At 35.6% G+C, this 22,338-nt stretch overlaps 1 protein-coding gene across 1 annotated transcript in view; it reads right to left on the bottom strand.

Moving 5' to 3' along the window:
- LRPPRC (leucine rich pentatricopeptide repeat containing) overlaps nt 1-21,745 on the bottom strand; it is a 104,195-nt gene extending 82,450 nt beyond the window's left edge. Inside the window, exons 1-11 of the mRNA XM_079109758.1 lie at nt 21,545-21,745; nt 10,119-10,318; nt 8,395-8,517; nt 5,529-5,650; nt 5,374-5,432; nt 4,579-4,665; nt 3,887-4,013; nt 3,431-3,575; nt 2,988-3,133; nt 2,640-2,745; nt 2,448-2,555 (exon numbers count right to left, since the gene is read on the bottom strand). Of these exons, the coding sequence (XP_078965884.1) occupies nt 2,448-2,555; nt 2,640-2,745; nt 2,988-3,133; nt 3,431-3,575; nt 3,887-4,013; nt 4,579-4,665; nt 5,374-5,432; nt 5,529-5,650; nt 8,395-8,517; nt 10,119-10,318; nt 21,545-21,693 (1,372 nt within the window). The 5' untranslated portion in view covers nt 21,694-21,745. The remainder of the gene's footprint in view (nt 1-2,447; nt 2,556-2,639; nt 2,746-2,987; nt 3,134-3,430; nt 3,576-3,886; nt 4,014-4,578; nt 4,666-5,373; nt 5,433-5,528; nt 5,651-8,394; nt 8,518-10,118; nt 10,319-21,544) is intronic.
- Nucleotides 21,746-22,338: the final 593 nt, after the last annotated feature.

Raw genomic sequence — 22,338 nt, 5'->3', positions numbered from 1 at the left:
GGTACACTCCTGTAATCCCAGTTACTCGGGAGGCTGAAGCAGGAGGATCACAAATTCAAGTTTAAGGCCACCCTTGGCAACTTAGCAAGACCCTGTATTTAAATAAAAAATAAAAACAGTTGGGGATATAGCTCAGTGATCGTATACCCAGGTTCAACCCCCAGTAACACACACACACACACAAGTATCTTAGAGAACAGTGACTGGTAAATTTGCAAACAGAAAATTCGATCAGAAATTTGATCATCCTATTGTTGAAAATGCTTGGTTCAGTTTTACCTGACCTCCAAACATCTTTGATTTCCTAAAGGGTTTTCTTTATTCATTATATAAAACTCCCACATATCCTCCATCACTAAAACCATTATCTTATTTTATTTCTACCAGTATATATGTATATGACTTTCACTAGACAAAGATCAAGTTCATTACATCAATAAGAATGCTACTTTTTTCTACAGAAACTATATGGAATACATATAGCCATTTCCCTGCTGTATGAAAGAAGATTGTAGAATATAAACTTTATGATCTTCCAGGACCTCCCACAAAGGAGAATAAATGTAACTATAAAACAACTGACAACCTTTTATGTTCTTAATTCACTATTTATCAATGAAGGATAAACATCAGTATTTTTCCATATAAAATTTTTACTGAGTAAAATAGGCTACCTCTTTTTAAAATTTCCTTAATAATGGCTGAGGGTATACACTTACTTAGCATGCACAAGGTCCTGGGTTCAATTCTTAGCAACACATACAAAAAAAAGTCCTTAATGTAAAAACTGGTACCTAATTTCTAAAAGACAACTGAGAATTTTTATAAAAGAAATACGGTAAAATGTTTATACAAGTCTAAAATGGAGGCATTATGGTATAAAAAGAATGTTTAAATAAATCCTCCATTCTAATCCCAGAATTATTGACAGCTAGATGGAGAACCTAAGGTCAGTCACTAAATCCCTCTGTGGTTCTCAGTTCCTTCATTAATACAATGTGAGCTTTCAACAAGGCACCTTTGAAATCTAAATTCTGCAATTCTATGAAAAGAATGATTCAAGATAAAGCCCATTTTCTACTAGTTCAACTCACTATAACTACAGAAAGAAATTACCTAAATTCTTTTATGTTTACTAAGTAGAAATAATGTCATAACCAATTCAAGTTTACATACCCTGTTATGATTGAGAAAAGAGAATTTACCTGATAAATACACACTTCAACAGGGTACCAAAAGTATTTTCATACCTGTATAAAAAGGTAAATAATACTAACATGCCCAGAGTTTGATGCAATGATGTAAACTTTCTGTGGTTCAAAGATACTGGGTTAAAGGTTATCTCTTGTAGCTTTCAGAACTGGAGGATAGACAAAGAGTTAATCAACTAGCATATTGTTTTCACAAAGATTTTTCTAAAAAGGATTTAGAGACTTTTATAGCCAGAAACAATTAGGGAATACTTGTTTCACTATTTCTTTTAAACCAGAAGACGGCTATATATTTAAAATAAAATTGCAATATGAAAGTCTGCTAAAAGCACTTTTTTTGTTGTTTGTGCATTTTGTTTGTCACCCAATGTCACACTAACAACTCTGCATCTCATTCCAAAGCACATTATACTGTGAGATAAAATGAAAAAGACCATTTTTTGTTTCCCCAAGGGGGAAGTACTTCTGTTAAAAGCATCTTTTTATAAGACTACTCTTTCTGAATTACCAATAATGCAAACCAAAGAATTAGATACTGTACTCTAAAATTTAATATTTGTTCAATTCTTATTCATATCCTATAGACATCCCATGTGTGCAAGGGAAAAGTATGCTAAATGCTTAAACGTACTTAAGTACCTGAAAGATTGAACATTTCTGTCCTTCAATCAGCAGGCTGTCAGGTCACAAGCACGCATTTTGCAATAAAAGTTTTCCTGGCTTTCCTATTATTGTAACCAAGCTCTGTTCAGAAGAAAAAGGCTGGTCCACAAAGGAAATGGCCCACTTCTTGTTTTCATGAACCTGATTATGTATAACTTTATAAAGGATAGACAAACTAATTATAAATAATTAAATTTTTAAAAAAAGACTGACAATTATCTAAAACTACTCAAGATCAGAGATGAATTAAGAAATGAAATTAAGATGAAAGAAATCAATTAAAGGGCTGGGGAGATAGCTCAGTCAGTAGAGTGCTTGCCTTGTAAGCACAAGGCCCTGGGTTCAATCCCCAGCACCCAGAAAAAAAAAAAAAAAAAAGAAATCAATTATGTTTTTTTTTTTTAAATGCTTACATAGAGACTTCACTATGATTTAACACAATTCCACTGACTCACAAGATCTAATATTCAGGAACAAGTATGCTTTCCCAAAGAACTGAATTAGATGTGTACACAAACTCTGACTCTGGTTCTCTGAACCACTATTACTAATCAGTAAAAGACAAAATTTAACCTTGAACATTTTTCTTCTTCTGATGTCCAGCTAGCAATGGCCAGAAATAGTGAGTTCTGACAGGAAAACCTTCTTCCTTCATGGCCTTCATTAAAGCTTTTACCAAATCTGAAAGAGATATCATAAAATGTTACCAAACTACCTCAGCAAAACCTGCTGGTGTTGGTTTTAACTAAAACAATAACCGAATACCCATTTTATTGGCCAGTAAAGCACAATGGAGTGTGAACTGCAAAGGAGACATGTGCATCCGGGCTTCCTTTAACTTCTTGCAGTAGTTGGTCAGCTTCTCTGCAGGCTAGAGGAAAATAAGTCACCACATCAGCTAGACTGGCAAATATCCCACCTCTGGACATTCTGCAAATATTCTACCACTTTGAGGATGAAAAATTTGAACCTCTCATCCTCTTTCTACCCAAAAATCTTGCAAGACAAAAACAAGGTTTTTATGTTTACAATTAGTCTATTTTCATAAACCTTGTATTTTAAAGAATATTACTGCCAGTAATACCATCTACAAAGTAAAAAAAGACAAGATACCGTATCCACAGTCACACAGTGTCGTAAAAAGAAACTGCCAAAGTCACTTGGGCTGTCTTCCCTTGATATAGGGCATGCTAATAAAATCTGAAATGCTGTATCTTCCAGCTTTTCAGTGACTAACAGCAAAATGACATTCATTGCATCTGGGAAGAAAACAAAGATATCTTTTGTTACTAAACTGAATGGTATTTTCACACTACAACCAATACTAAAGACAAAATTAGGAATTCCCAACACCAAAAGGATATGTCTGCCTAATAAACAAACATTTCCAAATCCCCATGTACTCATTAATTCATGTTTATTAGCTTATTAAGCTTTTAAAAAGTCCTATATTCACTTACCACAATCTATTTTTGTTGAGAATGCCCTTTCCACCATGTAAGAAATAGCAATTCAGGTTTACATAAAAATAATGTACATAAAAATTTTTATACTACCTGGAATATATCTTCTTTCACAGGTGATTTTTTCCAAAATTTCTGAGACATACTGAGGATATCCAGCTTTACTGAAGCTACAGATAATTTGCAATAAATCACGGTCCATAAGGTAAACTTCAGACTTATCCACCTTCTCCAGAGTCTACAAACAGTTACAGAAATTAGAACAAGTAGAAATCAGTTTTTAATTTAAGTAAATAACATACCAAGATCCAAAAAATTAGGAACAAATGCCATGTAAAGGTTTGGAACTTCTTTAATAAAGCAGGAAATACTCTATTTCAACAACTATTTTATATATATTTAACACCAGGGTACCACACTAAATTTTTTTTTCTTAAATACTACTCTCTTCGAGAAGACATTTTAAAAATAGTGCTACAACTTCCTGTTTCATATAAAACACAAATGTTTTATGCAGATGACTTTCACGTTTCTTTACATGAGTCATACCTGCTTAACATGGTCAATGGCACCCTTCTCGGCATACGCATTCAGTAATGCTAGGAAGGTGTCTGGACCAGGCTCAACTCCCGCGTCTTTCATCACTGTGAGAATATTTTCTGCATTCTCCATATCTCTAAAAGTTAATTCAAAAGAAATAAAACAGATTACTATGATATTTCCAGATATAATTATTCAACCTAAAATATATTACCAATAATTTTAAATACTTGAAATTATGATATTAAAAAAGGACAAATACATATAAAACTAGTTCTATATTTCTGAAATAACAAAGATCATAAACATCAAAAAATTTTTTCAGGTAATTCCTTCCCCCAAAAACACAGATTATACAAATATTAAATAATGTACCCTCATATACTAAGTACACTATGACTTGGATTTATTTACCTTTTAAAAATAACATTTAGTAAATTACCCATAAAAATTTTTTAAAAATTTTCCAGAACTGTTAATAAATTTTACAAATTTAGTTACTCCAGATTAAGCCCAATTTTTAAAACTGAGTATTTTCAAATAATGTTTAAAACAAATTATAAGAGCAATTTTTAAAAAGAGTAATAAGTACTAATTCTCCATATTTTTGATGATACAAACATCTACGATGTTTTATAATTTCTACGATGTTTTATAATTTAAATACTGAATAAGAATGAAAACCCTGAGTTGAACATTACCCAGCTCTGGCATGCCCTGTAATAAGAGCACTGAATACTGCCTCTGTGATTGGAAGATCCTTAGTTTTCATAAATCCAAGAATCTTGCTGCAATAAAAGAGAAATGAAGACACTCTTTGGCTGTACACATATAAATTAGGCCTTTAGTTATTTCCAATATAACAACACATGCTTACTTATAAACTATAAAGTGAAAATGATCCCCTTTTCCTGAAATCCTACTCCCTAGACTAGTAATAATCTTGAAGTACTCTTGTTAAAATTACAAGGTAATTTTTTGAAAATCGGATTGTTTGTTCTACATTGTTAATTAACTTTAAAGTTTTTATAAAACATTTAAAAATAAAACTGTTTCAACTTATGCCTTATTTCCCCAGTCTTCAATACAAAAGTGGCAATAAATTTTACCTAAGCAGTAATATGTTACAACTGGTTTTATATGAATCAGTGGGATTCCTGGTTTTATACATGAACACAGTTAAAATACTAAGAACATTTCTCTTAGGAAATATTAAAAAAAAAAAAGTAAAGGCACATTTATATCTTAATTTTATAGCTCTGCTAAAAAACAACATCTGTAATTAAAACAGATTATTCATCTTTTCCTCTTATATAATTTTATATTTTATCTATAATTTTATATTTTATCTAAAATATTACCAAATTTTGCTACATTAAAATATTTCTGAAATAACTATTCTTATTAGAAAAAGGTTATTTAAAAAAATAAACATTCTAGGTTTATAAAATTTATAAATTGTTTGCATAAACCTACAGTTATAACAAGATCCATACCTGGCACCTTCAATATCTCCCACATTACAATAAGCAGCAATCAGCCTCTGGTATGTCACCTGTCAATGAAATGGGCTAGTGAATTTTTTTTCCCTGAGCAAAAGAAACCAAAAAGTTGGTATGGCCAATCAATATTCACCATAACAACTACCTACTCGATTTGGCTGAATGTTTGCTTCCTCCATTTTTGCTAAGAAATCAGTAGGTGAGAATTTATATTCATTTTGAAGATAGACTTTAAGTAAAGCATTGTAGTGACTCACATCATACACAGTGCCTACAAAGAAAATTTAAATCAAATTTTTAGAAAAGCATTTAAAGTTATATCCTTTGTCACAATAGAAATCATGTGTATCTAAATTTAACAACACCAAAAAAAGGTAAAATTTATCACTGTAGCATTTCACCCAGGTGTATTAACACTTAACCCCATCTACACAGATACCCTATGAGAACAAAGCAAGTTAAGCCAATAAAACATAATTACTATACAATTATAAGTAACTGCCTCTTTAGATTTTAAAAGGCCTATTACATATGACACAGTGTATCATCTTCCTGTTAGAAAATGTTAACAATACCTATTTATTTATTTAGGTATAAGAGACTGAACCCAGGGGTACTTTACCACTGAGCTATAACCCCTAGCCCTTTTCAGTGAGACAGGTTCTCCCTAAGTTACCAAGGCTGGCATTTAACTTGCAATCCTCCTGCCTCAGTTTCCCAAGTTGTTGGACTACATGTGGGCACCACCACACCTGGCCAACAATACCTCTATATTTAAAAGTGGCTTGAAGCTTTTTCTATATAAAGCAGTTATTTATGGAATGTGACTGGAGTTCTTTTACACAGATAGGAATGTACTGGTAATTTTTCTTATTTCTTTACCAGGTCACACAAGCCTTTGTTTGAAGAAACTTCTCCATCCCTGGTTGCAGAGTATCATTTTTAGTCAGTTTGCATTACTTACCTGTATTCCAATGCCCTTTCTGTGTCCTTTCTTTCTGCGTCCATACTGCCTAGGACCATGCTAATTAGGGCTACCACAATTAGGCTTACCCTCCCCACTCACGACAGCATAGTCATTCCATCCATCGAGGCTAACATATTTCATTAAATTTTCATAAATTAAATTCCATACCCTTATTCAACTGCTACTGGTCTCAGTCTATGGTCATTATCTGGTGTCAGTTTAAGAGATTCTAGGAAGTGAGACGTATTATTTTTAGGGTTGGGAGGGGGAGTGAACCCAAGGACTTTCTACCACTGAGGTACATCCCAGTTCTTTTTATTGGTTATATCAAGACAGGGTCTCATTGTGTACCAATGAAATTTAGATCTAACTAAAATTTACTAAAATCTCAAAATTTAGGGATATAATCCTAAAATACCCTACACCTTAGCAACCAAAAGTTATATATAACAGCATTGCCTTATGTACTTTACCTCACATTCTTGTACCTCTGCTATCCATTAAGGTTTTAGTGCTTTCACTACCATGTAAAGGACCATTTATATTCTAGAATATTAATATTCAGAATTTTTAGAATAATAATAATAATAATAATCTTTCAAGTCAATATTTCTCATTTTAGCCCATTTTTAATTACATAACTTACTTAAGTTATACTTACTGATATACTTACTGATAAATAGAAAAAAAAATTTTTCAGTATGTTGCTCAAACCCAGGGCTCCCCCTATACTAGACAAGCAATCTATCACTGAGCTATGTACCCAGCACTAGAAATTTCTAATTTTTAACAGCCAATTCTTTATCACTTTTCTGCTGTTTTTTGTTTTTGTTTTGTAGTGCTAAGGATTCAACCTAGGACCTTTCTCAATTACTCAGGCTGGTCTCAAACTTACAGTCCTCCTGCCTCAACTTCATTTAGCCACTGGGATTACAGATGTGTGCCACCATGCCCAGTTTTTCTGCTGCTTTTAAACTGACAAAAATCCTTTTCCATTCTGATATCCAACATTTATATATATTTTTTAAACTTTTAAAAAATGAACTTGTCATCAATGTGAATTCAAGAGAAATTCCAAACTGTGAGGTAAGGATTGGTCTGTATTCTACATTTTTTCCTACATTTTCAAGACTGGTCCTAGATATTTTATATATTTGTGGTACCACTTAATTGGATCCTCTACCAATTTTATTTTGAAACTAGAAAAGTTATGGATTCTCAAACATTTACTATGTCAAACTAATTTCACATCCTATTGTGTTATGCAAAATAGTTCATGGTTTTATTTTTATATTTTTTAGTTCATGGTTTTAGATTCTATTATGCTTAAGGAGCATCCTTCTAGATTTTAAAGTTAATAAAAATCAGGAATATATATTGAATTTTAAATCTTAAAATTGAGTCTTTTAACCTTGGTCTTTAAAGTTATTTTTTGACTATATGCTATAAAAATGTATCTAGTGTTTATCATCCTTCCAAAACTATTTCAATATTGTATGCACATGCATATAAGTAAATAACAGTTTCAAAGTATTATTATATACTATACATTGTTCTGTATCTTATTTATAATTTGGACAACAAATCCCCCATTAGTATTTCAATAGAGCCTTCTTTTTTTAAGATTTGCACAGTATTCTGTTATGGATGTTCCATAATTTTATTTATCTAATCCCCAGTGAGGGGCATTAGTATTGATTTCAATACCCCGCTATTACAAACAAGCTAAAATGAATACTCTTTCACACATGCGAGTATAGCTAAATTCTAACAAAAGCAACTGTTTGATTCAAATTGTATGCACAGTTATAACTGTGGTAGGCCAAATACCTACTTTATTCTTCATTTCCCTAAGTTGTAATAATTATTATGAAAAATTACTGCATTCTTAATGCCCCTAGATGTCACTATAACTCACCAAATAACATATGACCAAAATATTATGAATCAAGTAGCCCTTCCATAAAATTATAGTATTTACGTAAAAAACACTTTATTATGAAAAAAAAATACCTTTAACACACATCATATTATTCAACTAATCATACCAAGTGTCTGAAGTCTGTCCCATATCCTGTGAGCAAATTCTGTTCTCTCTGCAAGACTCAATTCAGGCAAGAGAGAACCACAGCTGCGCAGTAGAAGCAAGGCTTGATTACCACCTGGGCTACCTATGGAAGAAAGGTTGACAATGTTTAATAGTAGCAACATAATGTAGATAAATATCAAAATTTAAACTGAAATCTATAAAATGTTTGGCTCAAAGATAATATTGTGAGTACCCAAATATTAGAAGAATCATAATCACAATGTTACTAAAGATTACAAGTTAAATTTTTAATATTAGTCTGCTCTCTTTTTTATTTTAAATATTTTTAGCTGTAGATGGACACAATGTCTTTATTTATTTATTTTTTAATGCAGTGCTGAGAATCCAACCCAGTGCCCCATATATGCTGGGTGAGTGCTCTACCACTGAGCCACAACCCCAGCCCTAGTCTGGGGTTTTATACATTTCTTAAGAAATGTGTAAAATCTATGTAATCTGTGTGACTAAATATAAAACAATGAACCTAACTTACAAGCAGTACTTGCTAAAATTCAAAGGTTATACTTCTCAGTATCTTATGAAAATGTTACAAAGCAGTATAATTAAAACTCAAGAATATCCAATTTAGCTTTTTTTTAATAAATATTATTTAAGCTGTTATGGACCTTTATTTTACTGATTGACTGATTTACATGTGATGCTGAGAATCAAAACCAGTGCCTCATGCATGCTAGGCAGGCACTCTATCGCTGAGCCACAACCCCAGCTCAAGAATATCCAATTTAGTTTTATAATTGTTTACACAATAATATAAATTTCCTCCTTCCTATGTGTATAACCTTTATCTACACATCCCTGAAAGCTGATTTTAAGACAAAACAAAAATAAACCACCTATTAAATAATTCCATTTATATGAAATATCCAGAAGAGACAAACCTACAGAGACAGAAAATACACTAGTGGTTGACTAGGGCTGGATGGTATTGGGGTTGAGGAGGTTGGGGATTGACGGTGAGGGGTGCAGGGGTTTCTTTTAAGGGTAACAAAAATGTTCTAAAACTGACTGCAGTTGGCAGTTGAACAATTCTTAAAAATTTAGAGAGAAAATTGACAAGAATGGTTTTTAAATATAGATGACTGTAGTTATAAGTGTCAATTCTTTGGTATACCTCATCATCAGAGTTTATAGCTACACTTCTTAATGCAACTGATATTCATAAGTAAGTTTCAGGAAGCGTGTGAGTCTTCTTTTACTACATGCAAAATTAGATGTCTGCATGCTGGCTTTTGGCAAGGGGTGGGAGGTGAAGAACCATGGCTTCCATCAGCTTACCAAAGGCATAATCAATTTTAGTAGCTAACTGAAAATGAAAGGGCATTATCAGTCTTTTATGGAAATCCTGTCATAAAATCATCTTAGGGAAAGTTACAATATACAAAGAAAGGTAAGAAAAACTAGAAACTTCAATGACAACTTACCACTGAAAGCAACTATTTCTATAAACCACAGAAAGCAAAAAAGACTATTTTTGTTTGCCGACTTTGAAATAAATGCCTAAAACAAGGTGTTTCAGTTACTCCAAATTTTGCCTAACTGAGCTGGATAGATACCAAGATCATAATTATAGTTAACAAAATTCAAATTACCAAACAATCTACAATGACCTCTCCCCCAAACACTAAATGGTTCAACATTCTAAGCAGAAACAATTCGAAATACCTGAGTGACAAGTGCTATCAAAGACTTTTTGCAGAAGTCCCTTTGGAATGCGGCCAGTTCTTCGGACAGAATTATCCAGTCTCATTAGAGCCCAATCAAACTGATTAGCACTTCTTCTAGAAGAAGAAATGGGCTCCTCTTGAAGATCATTCTTTTTTTCAGCAACAATGGCATATAGCCTTGCTTGGCTCAGTAGCTCTCTATAAAAAGAAACAATTAGGAATAAACTAAGTCAACTGCTACCTATATAGATCATCTTTCTAAGCAAAATTTACATAAAGTTTCTAATTAGTTAATAAATACCTAAAATCACAATAGAATATTCAGAGAAGTATACATTGGTAGGAAAGTTGACTTTTGTTTTAGATAAAATATCTCTCTTTCTCTCTCTCTCTCTCACACACACACACACACAAATTATATACACAATCTCCTGAACAATGAAGAATACCTTCATAACCCTCAACATAAAATCATTTAAAATAATTTCAAAAAGTAAAAATATGGTGTGTTTTAAGTCACCCTTAACCAAAACCAGGTTAATTAAGGAAAATGAACCAGTTTACACTACAAAATTCCTTTTGCCTCTATAAGTGAGACAAGATATCTAAAACATACCCAAAATTCTGAAGACCACTTTCAAATGTTTTCTGGGTTTATTGTATATTTAAAATGTAAATAACAAGCTTATTTTATGTGGAATAAAAAGTTAATTTCAAGTTAAAACTATGTAGTTTCTTTACAGGATTATTCAGGTCAAAATCATTTCCCATCAGTCTAAATAAATTTGAATCAATTCTTATCTGTTTTACATGTGTCAAAAAGAGTTGTATACTTCCTAATTATTTGAAACAACTATCAAAGATAAATAAAAACTAAGCTTCGCATTTTAAACATCATTAATTTTAGAAAAGTCAGAAAAAAAAGAAAAATGTTTAAAAATAAGCTTAGGTCATAATAATAAACATGTTTATAAAAAGCAAGCAATCTTTATTTTAATAATCAGTATTTTAATAATACAGTGACTCCCAAATGCTCTCAACATGAGATCAGAGGTATTTCACTCCATAGTGATAAAGGCTACACCTGATCCACAAATATCAGACTTAATAAATAATTCTTAAGTATAAAGAAGCCCTGATGTAAATACTTGTATTTAAAGACTTTCTCTGCACTCAAATATCTATCATTTTTAACTGACAACACTTGTAATTCTTGGAAATTTACACATTTATTCCACAAATATCTTAATTATAGCAGCCAGTAAGTAAAACCAAGTATTACAAACTAAGTATATAATTAATAAGCAAAATGTAAAAATACTTATTAATTCAGGACATGCCTCCAGGATGGATAATCACATTTTTCTGGCATGTGCACATTTCTACCACAATCATTGGTAAGTTTAAAACTAAAACTGCAGGGGTTGAGGGTATAGCTCAGTGGTAGAGTACATGCTGCTTTGCATACATGAGGTCCTGGGTTTGATTCCCAGGACCCAAGAAAAATAAAGCCATTGCTTTCCTATGTTATTAACCTAGAAAACCAGTCCCAAATGGAACGATTATGTACGTGAAGTTTTATTAAAGAAAACTATACCAGAGGATTCATCATAAGATGATATAAATCACAGAGGCAGTAATTGATACTACACTAGAAATTCTACCACTGAAATCTGGGACAAATCACAACTAATTTGATTATCAGTAATTCCACTTATTTAAGTAAATAAATTGGAATACAAAAGGAAAAACTGGGACACCAACCAAAAAGACTATCTTTTCTTTTCCTTCTTCCTTTTTTTTCCCCCTCCTTTTCTGGCAGTACTGAGATTTGAACCCACAGCTTTGCACATGCCAGGCAAACACTCTACCACAGTTACATTTCCCAGTTCACAATGTCTTATCTTTACAAACCTAGTGATCAGCAAATTGTAGATAATTAATCAATGAAGTACTATTAAATGAGATTAATTAAATGTGGCATTACCTACATACCATATAACTTATTTGTCCCTTACTTCCCAAAGGTTTCCACAGCCAATTATTTGTTCCTATATCGGGTGATACTGAACTATGCCCTTGTTAGTGTCAAGCAAACAGTATTTAAAATCACCCATAACAATGTGTCAAGTTCAGGCAAGTGTGCAATAATATTGCCTACTAACAAAAGCTGATTAACACAGAAATTTCGAAATGGTAGTGAAGTATTCTTGCTAGTTTTTCACACACCTCAAATCTGATAACTGGTAAAGAGAACAAACAAAATTCAGGCAGAAGGCAGGTGTGTATAAACCAGTAAATCGTTCTGAACATTCTCAAGCTAATTTTCCTTACTAAAAAGTCAAAGAATTATATATTGAAACAAGGGATTCTCCAAGTGCTTTCTACATTAATTATACAGCCCAGAATTCATTCACTCATTCATTTAGTAGTACTGGGGATTGAACCCACGCCTTGAGTACAAATACTGTCTAGTATTTGTAAATCCACTCTAATATACCTTGAGGAAAACAAGTACTTCACTGACCAGAGCAACTGAGTATGTTGTAATGGAAGAAACAGATGGTATTAGTAAAGGTGGCTCCACACAAAGGCACACGTAAGTTGGTGCATACTGCCTCCAAATTTATAACCAACATTGATATAACCACATAAGAGAAATTTATCAACCAACTATCGTAATAGCTCATTCACATTTTTGAGTTCAACACCTCAGATTCCCTCCTCAAACTCTGGCACTCACCACTAATATTCAGGTTACACATGAACTTCCTCTGGTAACACCTGGCATTTTAAATGGCTATTTTTCTGGGGGTTTGTTTGTTTTACAAAAATGATAAGTGATGGTAGTAATTTTATTTTTTATTTTATTTTTTGCAGTATGGAGATTAAACCCATGGCCTTGCACATGCTAGGCAAGCATTCTACCACTGAGGTACAGGTTCAGCCCAGTAGTTTTTATTTTTACTCTTTATTACAATAATAATAACAACTTTATATGCAAGTGTCCATATTTCAAATATATGTATGTGTATGAACCAGATTATTATAAACAGATTTCCATAGAATTCCCATTTTAAACCTACACTATTTTTCAAAAAGCAATCTTAGGTTTACATGAAAATTGTGCAGAAAGTACAGTTCCCGTATACCTTCTTTCCTTCCTAGTTTCCCTTCTAATGTCTTACATTACTGTCCTATATTTGTTACAACCAACTAATACTGGTACATTATTATTAACTAAGGTCCACCGCTTACATTAGGGTTCATTCTGTACAAATCTATAGGGTGAAATATATATGAATCCATCATTATAATGTCATACATAATACTTTCACTGCCCTAATGCCCTGTGCTCCACCTAGTCATGGCTTTCACCTTCCTTCTGAACTCATGGCAAGAACTGATCTTTTCATGTGTCTATAGTTTTTGTTTGTTTGTTTCTTTTTTAATATTTTTTTAGTTGTCCATGGAACTTTATTTTTATATGTTTATATATTTTTTATATATTTATATATTTATTTATATGCGGTACTGAGAATAAAACCCAGGGTCTCACACGTGCCAGCCAAGTGCTCTACTACTGAGCCACATCTCCAGCCTCTGTAGATCTTGTCTTTTCCAGAATATCATATAGTTACACAAAAAAGTACACAGCCTTTTCAGATTGGCTCTCTTCTAGTTATATACATTTACTGTTCCTCCATATCTTTTCATGGTATCAAAGCTCATTTCTTTTTATTGTTGCCTCGTATTACACTACATGAATGTATACAATTTGTACCTCCAACTACTGAAAGACATCTTGGTTGCTTCCAACTTTTGGCAATTACAAATAAGGCTAAATAAACGTGTGTGCTGGTTTTTGTGAGGACATAAATTTTTAACTCATTTGGATAAACCTGTTTTTTAGTTTGTAAGAAACTGCTAGACTACCTGCCAAAATAGTGTGCCACTCTGCATTCCTACCAGCAATGTACAAAAAGAGTTTCTGAGGCAGGTATGGTGGCGCATGCTCATAATCCCAGCTGCTCAGGAGGCTGAGGCAGGAGGATCGGGAGTTCAAAGCCAGTTTCAGTAACTTAGGGAAGCCCTAAGCAACTCAGTGAGATCCTACCTCTAAATAAAATATAAAAAAGGAGCTGGGGATGTGGCTCAATCCCTGGTACAAAAAAAAAATCTAAGGCTAATTATTTTACTGCTCAATCTCTCACCCTTTATATTCCATTTGCTGAGTCCCTGAATGTCTCTTTCTTTCTTAGGCCCTTGTTGAACACACAGATTTTTGCAATAAAATCTTCATTAGTTCTTCAGGCTTCAAGTTGTCTCCACAAAACTGCCAGATCAGTATCCCCAAAGTCATCTTTCTTCAAGTCATCCCCGCTTTAAGATCCTAAAATTGTTCCTTACTTTAATCACAATGGACCTAAGTTCTTTCATTTATTAAACAAAATATTGAGCACCCTTCTCGTATAAGACACTGTGCTGGGATCTCTGTTCAGTTATGAGCATATCAGATAAAAAAAACTTTTTATAAAAACACCAACTGTGGAAAGAGCTATGAAGAAAATTAAAAAGTGACTCTATATTAAAGACTCTAACAGCAAAGCTCTACTTTAAATGTTTAAGAACAATGATATTTAAAGGTCTGGGCTCAGGATGAAAAGGAACACATAGCAGGGAATGAGTGTTCCAGAACAGTCAACATGCCAAGTAAGCAAGCAAGAGATGGCATCAGGGATGAGGCTGGAGAGAAAACACTGGGCTAGGTCATGTATTCTAATTGGGATTTTCTTTCTATCCTAGGTAGATCTTATAGAAAGTATTGAATCCTATCAGAGTCTGTTAAAGATTTATATGCAGGAGTTATGACATGATCTAGTTGTTTTGAAAAAATAAAAACTATCTAGCTGCTGGGAGGAGCCACCAGAATTTTTAAATAGATAACATTTAGGAAAAAAGATGAGACTGTTGTTCCAATTCACCAAGTGGTTCCAAATCCTTATGTACTACTAGAAAAAATTCCCCCCAGAAACCCAATGGTATATAGTCCATGATTTAAAATAGGTACCATTAAGGAAGCCATTGTGATAGTCCAGGTGGGAGACAAACTGAAGCTTAGCCCAGAGTGAGCAGTGTAGAAGGGAAAGAAAGAAATATTCCCAAGGCCCCTACCTGACTTAAACACAAACTCCAGGCAACAAGTCTCACCAATACACCTTGTTAATTCTCATTTCCCATCCAATGAAGAAAATTTAGTGTAAAAGTGCCGTAACTAGGCTTACTTAATCCTTTGTATACATCCCACTGGATTATGTATCATTTTTATAAACACTTGATAAGCATAATCTTACAAACAAGAGGCTTCACGGCATACTGGAAACACCACAACTGTAAAAACACAGGCTTGGGTCCCACATTCTGGCCTGCCTTTAGGCTCTGCTATTTGTAAGACGTGTGACCTTGGACAAGTTACTGCAACTTTCTCCACTATGGTTTGAATGAAGGTTTATCCCTCCAAAACAGTCCATGAAATTTAATTGCCCGTGTAACAGTATTAAGAAGTGGGGTCTAGGGCTGGGGAGATAGCTCAGCTGGTAGAGTGCTTGCCTCGCAGGCATAAGGCCCTGAGTTCGATCCCCAGTACCACAAAAAAAAAAAAAAAAAAAAAAAAAAAAAAAGAAGTGGGGTCTGGGCTGGGGAGATAGCTCAGTCGGTAGAGTGCTTGCCTTGCAAGCACGAGGCCCTGGGTTCAATCTCCAGTACCGCAAAAAAAAAAAAAAAAAGAAGTAGGGTCTTTAAGAGGCCACTTATAGGTGGTTTAATGACTTTTAAAAGGGGCTTTCAGAAATTGGTTCTCTTGCTCTTTTGCCTCCCACCATGGGATGATGCAGAAAGAAGGCTCTCACCACATGCCAGTCCTTCAGTCCTGGTTTTCTCAGTCTCCAGAACTGAGAAATAAATTTCTGTTAATTATAAATTACCCAGTCTCAGGTATTTTTTTACAACACAAGATATTCTCTAAGTCTATAATCTAGGGGATAAAAACAGTATTTACTTTACAAGGCTATTACTTGTGAAGATTAAATGAGATGATGCAGTGCTTTCCGATATATCACATTTCTGCTAGTCAAGATGATTTTACATAGCACTGAGACTAAGCTGTCCATTGGTTTACTTATTTCTAAACACAATTAAAAAAAAAAAAAGACCCTATGACATCAAGCCTTTGATTTTACTAGCATTTTTGTTTAAGACAAAATTAAATTTTAAAAATGTTAGTTTAAACCTAAGGCCAACAGAAAAAAATATTAAGTAACAGTTTAGAAGTACTCAAATTTGGCACAAAATCAGAAGGCAGTACACAAATGCACAAAGTTTGAGCAACAATAAGAAAGTGTAAATAAAGGACCTAGCAAAGTACACATAATATTAATGAAGTGTTCATGAAAGCATTTTCTTTTTTAAATGAACTAGCAGAGATCACAAGACTTATTTTAAAAGGCCTGTTCAAATCCAAGCTGTGCTATTTAACAGCTGTGTGACTCTAAGAAATGTACTAGATCTTTCTAAATATTATTAGATTCTTCATTTGAATGAAAATGTCTACCTTAGGGCTGGGGATTTAGCTCAATGGTATAGTGCTCGCCTAGCATGTGTGAGGCCCTGGGCTTAATACCCAGCATCACAAAGCAAAACAAAGTCTACCTTGTGAAGATCAGGAGTTTAAAAAAAAATGTTAAGACTAACAAAGCAGTGCTCAGTAAATAATAGCTCTTATTATAATAGAAGGTACTCAATAGATTTCTGTTGTCTGGGTTGTTGTTTTTCCTTTCCTCTTTTAATCTTTTATAAAGCTTAGTCACAATGAACTCCCCGCCCCCCGAGTACAACATTGTTCCTAACTTCCATTCCCAGTGTCTGTCTCTCCTGTAGTCCATGTAAACTTTATCAAGACCTGTAACTTCTCAAAATCCTCCAATGGGTTCTAACCATCAACCAATCAACCAACATTCTAATCAACCTTGGGGCTTCAAGGAATCAACTGGTCTTTGCCTATCAGCTTCCACCATGCTGCACAGGATAAAAGTGCAGCTAAATCTTTTCATGGGCTTCTCGATCCTTAGAATACTGCACATCCATAATCATGTGCCTCTAAAATTCGATTGGTCCCCTACCACAAAACAAATATGATTACTCCTCTCTTTGAAACACCACAGCACTATATTCCCCTCTCAGGGACAGCACACATCTAATAGGTATAAATGTGCTTGTCATAGTCTTCTGTGATTCACAGACTTATACACAAATGGAGCAGAGGTGAATCTTTCAGACTTCATAAGACCAAAGGACTCAGACAGACTCTTAATACCTTAAGATTTTTCCAAACTGAGAGGTAAACAAAGGAAAGTTTCCTTTTCTTCCAACTTTAGGAGTTCACACCATTCTATCACCAAGTAATATGTGATTTTTCACCTTTGAGTCAATCAGTCTAAATTCACTCCAGATTGAGCTCAAACTTTATCTTTCCTCTGAAGCACACAAGCAATATTCTAAAATCTCTCATAAGAACTACATAAGCAGCTTCTAATCCAGAAGTATAAGGAAAAATGTGAGAAAGCAAAAGTATTTACCCCTCCCATCCTCACAGAGAATAAGCAAAGCACTGGAAGAAAGCATTTGTTTTAAAAAAAAGTGTCAGGCAAGGTGGTGCATACCTGTAATCCCAGCAAATCAGGAGGCTAAGGCAGGAGGAGCCCAAATTAGAGGCCAGCTTCAGCAACTTAGAGAGGCTCTAAATAACTTAGCAAGGCCCTGTCTCAAAAAAAAATACAATAAAAAGGACTGGGGATGTAGCTTAGTGGTTGAGCCCCCACAATACCAAAAAAAAAAAAAAAAAGGTGCTAAAATAGGGAATGAAGAGAAAACCAAAGTAAAGATCAGTGCACACTTTCTGGTGCTTCAATTTTGAAAACAGATTGATAAATTTCAATAATTTCAATCAAGAATTCTCTTGCGTCCTTCTCAGAGAGGACATAACTAGAAATCAAGATTAGGATGAATTTGTGGAAGCACATGTAATGATATGAATAGGTGAAGAACCCTTTAATCTACTTTGTATCTCACAATATTCCTCTACCAACATCTAAGATGTTCACTGATTTACTCAACAAATAGTTGACACCTACTACAGGCCACAAAATTAGAGGCAAAAGGAATTAGACTCTGCCTTCCAGGAACTAAGAGCCAGATCTGAAGTGTTGGCGGTTACATGTACAATAATGTTAATGAGTGTTTTTGTTATACTTTGAGAACAGAAGTCCTTCCATATTCTAGGGGCACACAGCTGTGAGGATCCCAGAGGCATCCCCAGGTTACAAATGCCTATGCTAGCTTCTAGATCTGATACTGAAACCAGCAGAAGACACAACAGGGCTTAAATGGAAATAGGAAAATGACATGATCAAGTTGCCAGGGACGCTGGGGAATGAAAATGGGGTTGGAGGAAGAGGTGATACCTTCCAAAGTAGATCTCAGAACTTAATCACCTGTGCAATAAATAAATTAAGGGGAATTCGATAGTAAGGAGATCAAGAACAAAGATGCCCAGGTTCTTTCTGGGAAAGAAATAGCAACATTCACAAAAACAGGGAACACAGGAGAAACTGATTTGGGAGAAAAGGTGAGTCCAGTTTCAGATGTTTTGGATTTGAAGGACTTGTCCTTCAACCAGGCAGAGGCACCTAGTAGACAGTCCATATCCAAGAGGAGAAACAAAGCTACCACCAGAGAGGTAGGCAAGAACTGATAACCCTAAAAATGAAAAGGTCACCTCCAGAGAATGAAAAAAAGTGATAGAATATAAAGGACCAAGGCTAAAACCCCCGAGGACACAAGCATTCAATAAATGAACACGGGAAGAAAGCAATAAGAGAGAAAAATCCCACAGAAAAGAGAATCAAAAGTGACATCAATGCCAGGGAAAGGATCTCATGAAAAGGAAGTAAGAAAACAGTAAGTGAGAGGTTAAAGACTAAAAAGTGGATTTGCTAATTAAGACACCCTTTGCAAAAATTAAAAATAAACATACATTTCACACACATCAATACCTCTCTCTGGGTGATAGATTAAGGGTGATTTTTGGTTTATTGCCCCCCACACACACACCTTACATTATTCCCCAAAAAACATGAGTTTTATAATTTAAAGAAATTACAACAAAAATTTACTAATAACACAATGCTGTCCTATGGCGGTGGTGTGACTGCAGTGGCTTGACGAGTGAATGAGAAGTGAGGAAAGGAAGGAAATGGGAAGGTGGACAGGAAAGAGACTGTAGCTTCTACAGTAACAGTCCTGGCAAAGGTTTGGTTTCCAAATGGGAAAAATCTGGTCTTGCTGACAGGCTCTGGAATACCAGACTGTATAGAAAGCATGTTTAGAATCCGGGAGAAAGACAGCAAATACTTCTCTATTGCCTACTCTGATCTGAACCTACAGGCAAAAGACAAAATCATGCTCTCATGCAGCTTGCTTTCTGCTAAGGAAACAGAGAACAAATAAATACTAATACTAGACAAGTGAAATATGTCAGGGATAAAATTAAAATAGAATGATGTAGATTTTTAGATTGATGTCAAAGTAGGCCTCCTCTGAAGAAACATATAAATGAGTCCAAAACAAGAAACTAGCTTTACCAGTAGAGGGAAAAGGCCTTGTTACATGTACAGAAAAAGAAACTGAGGCTCAGACATTTTAGGTAAGATGTCTAAGATTATACAGCAAGGAAATAGAGCCCAGGTCTGATAAACACCCTGACCAATAACTTTTCTACTACATTGACTTTTTAGTAAATTTCTCTCAAATCCAAGGGTGAAGGTGAAAAATGACATCGACCCTCCTCTGCTCTCACAGGGATATTAAGGACTAGAGAAAAATAAGAGTAATTGGCACAACTTTCTCAAAAGAAACTCTGAAAACCAAGAGATGTCATTCCATGAAAGCAAGGCATGATTTCTGAAGGCTAACTAACTACTCAGGTCCAATACAAAAAAGCACAGGCTGACTCCAATTAATCTTTGGCTCCCTGAGATTTATGACTAAGTTGTTTAAAAATCATAAAACATTTCCTTCTTCTAGTTTTATATAGAGATCAGGTTTCCTGGCAGGATGCTATCATAGTAACTAATATAGCACTATATGTCAGGCCCTTATATTAAATACTTTATATAATCCCATGCAAATAACAACACTACTATTGCTTCCAGCGTATAGCTAAGGAAACTGAGGCCTGGAGATGTTAGGTGATTTGTTCAATGGCAAAATGCAAATAAACTGAGGAGCCTACAATCTGATTTCCTCCTTCACCGCCCCCCTTCCACATCATTAGCTCTCAGTCTTCATGGTAAATCTCAAAGTACCTTTATGAATTCTTCCAACATCGCTTCTCTCCAATGTTAAACTTAAGCATTTCTAAGTATATAAACTACTACTCAAATTAACACTTTCATCAACCTTCTTTATTCCCTCCCCACAAATTGATACCAAACCTTTCTTCCCATAACCCCAATCTATGAAGGCATTAATCACACATGTAACAGCTACTGAGTTTTTAACTTGTCTTTAGTTCCCCAGCACCCAACAGAGTACTCTGCATGTGTTCACTCATTCATTCAATGTCAGATTCTACTGCGACAATTCCCAGCCCATATGACACTTCCGTAAATATGAAAGGAAAATACCATTTAAGAAAATGCAGGCAGGGCTGGGGTTGAGCTCAGTGGTAGCGCGCTCTACTAGCACGCATGAGGCCCTGAGTTCCATCCTCAGCACCACGTAAGAATAAAACAAAGGTATTGTGTCTACCTACAACTAAAAATACACATACGTTTATTTTTAAAATTTTTTTAAAAAGAAAACGCAAGCAAAAGTCCAAAATGACCATAATCAGATATCCAGCTCTAAACTATCCGTGGCTCATCCTAAACTCCCAACCATCCCCCAGCCAATAAAGATTTTAAAAAGCTTTCCAGTTCTAAATACTACACAGTAGCTGATCACCAACAGTGAACCCACGTGGGACAACACCTAAGCATGCCAATCATAAGGAGGGGAACACCACCCCACCCTCACAGCAGGAACAAGCCCCCCACCCTTAGCTTCACTGTCCCTGGGCAGCCGAAGGGCTAAAAGAGACCCAGTCCCGAAGTGGCGAGGGCAGGAGCAAGCCGGAAGCGAGCCTTGCCCGCAGCCATGACCTTCTGTAGACCCATGACCCTGTCACCCGAAAACCCCTGTCGGAGCAAGTGGTCCAAAACCCCCAGGAAGTTAGGTCGTGGGCCGGCTAGGAGTGTGGACGGGCCCAACCCCGCAAGCGCAGACGACCCCGCGCAACCTGGCTGGAGGCAGGGCCTGGACACTCACCCCGCAAAAGGCCGGGCGCGAGCGGCAGGCAGACAGTGGGCTGCGTGCGGCCGACCCGGGCAGCTTGCGAGGAGACGCAGGCAGAGCGGGAGCCGCGGAGACGACCCGGCACCCAAAAGCCAGCGGGCAGGTCTCAGGAGGGCTGCCATGGCTCGGTTGTCCCCTCAGCAGGATGCACGTTCAGCTAGAAGGACAGGAGGAGCACGTGACGGCGGGGTCGCCCGGCGCGGGAGAGACCAAAGACTAGGCGCGCTAAGTGTAGGGGAAATCAGGGGTTATTTTAGATTGTAAGAAAATAAAAAGAGCCGTTTTCTGAGGTCCAGAGCATCTCTTCCTGTATCTTGTTAGACAATATTGCTTGATTTATTATCTAAGGCGTTTTCATTTCCGTTCTACCTCCCATATCCCAGCACATTCAGTCATTTCACCCCTGCGCTTTTCAGTTGGTAGAATCCCCAAGAGGTCAACTCCTCCCAGGTTAGCGCAGGGGATTGCGGGGGGCCAACTGGTAAAGTACCCGGAGGCTCTTGCGAAGAGCCGACTATGAAGATCCCAGAGTGTGGGACAATTCTCTTTCCCCAGTGCGGATGTTGAGTGACGCACAGCAGTTCTGGCTGAACGCCGCAGTTTGCCGCGGCTCCAATAGGACCTTCCTTAGCTTCAGAAACGCGGGACAGAGAAAACGTTGAGGACCTTTGCACTGTGCTGTGGGCCCCCAGCGTTAAGTATAATGTGAATTTTATTATCGAGGCCCGGGGACAGTGTAAAGGAATGTGCTGATCTAACCCTAAATG

The sequence above is a fragment of the Sciurus vulgaris genome (assembly GCF_902686455.1).
Source record: "Sciurus vulgaris genome assembly, chromosome: 14".
Lineage (NCBI taxonomy): Eukaryota > Metazoa > Chordata > Mammalia > Rodentia > Sciuridae > Sciurus > Sciurus vulgaris.
Note: the sequence above shows the minus strand (reverse complement) of the source record. Positions and strands in the feature narration are given on the sequence as shown.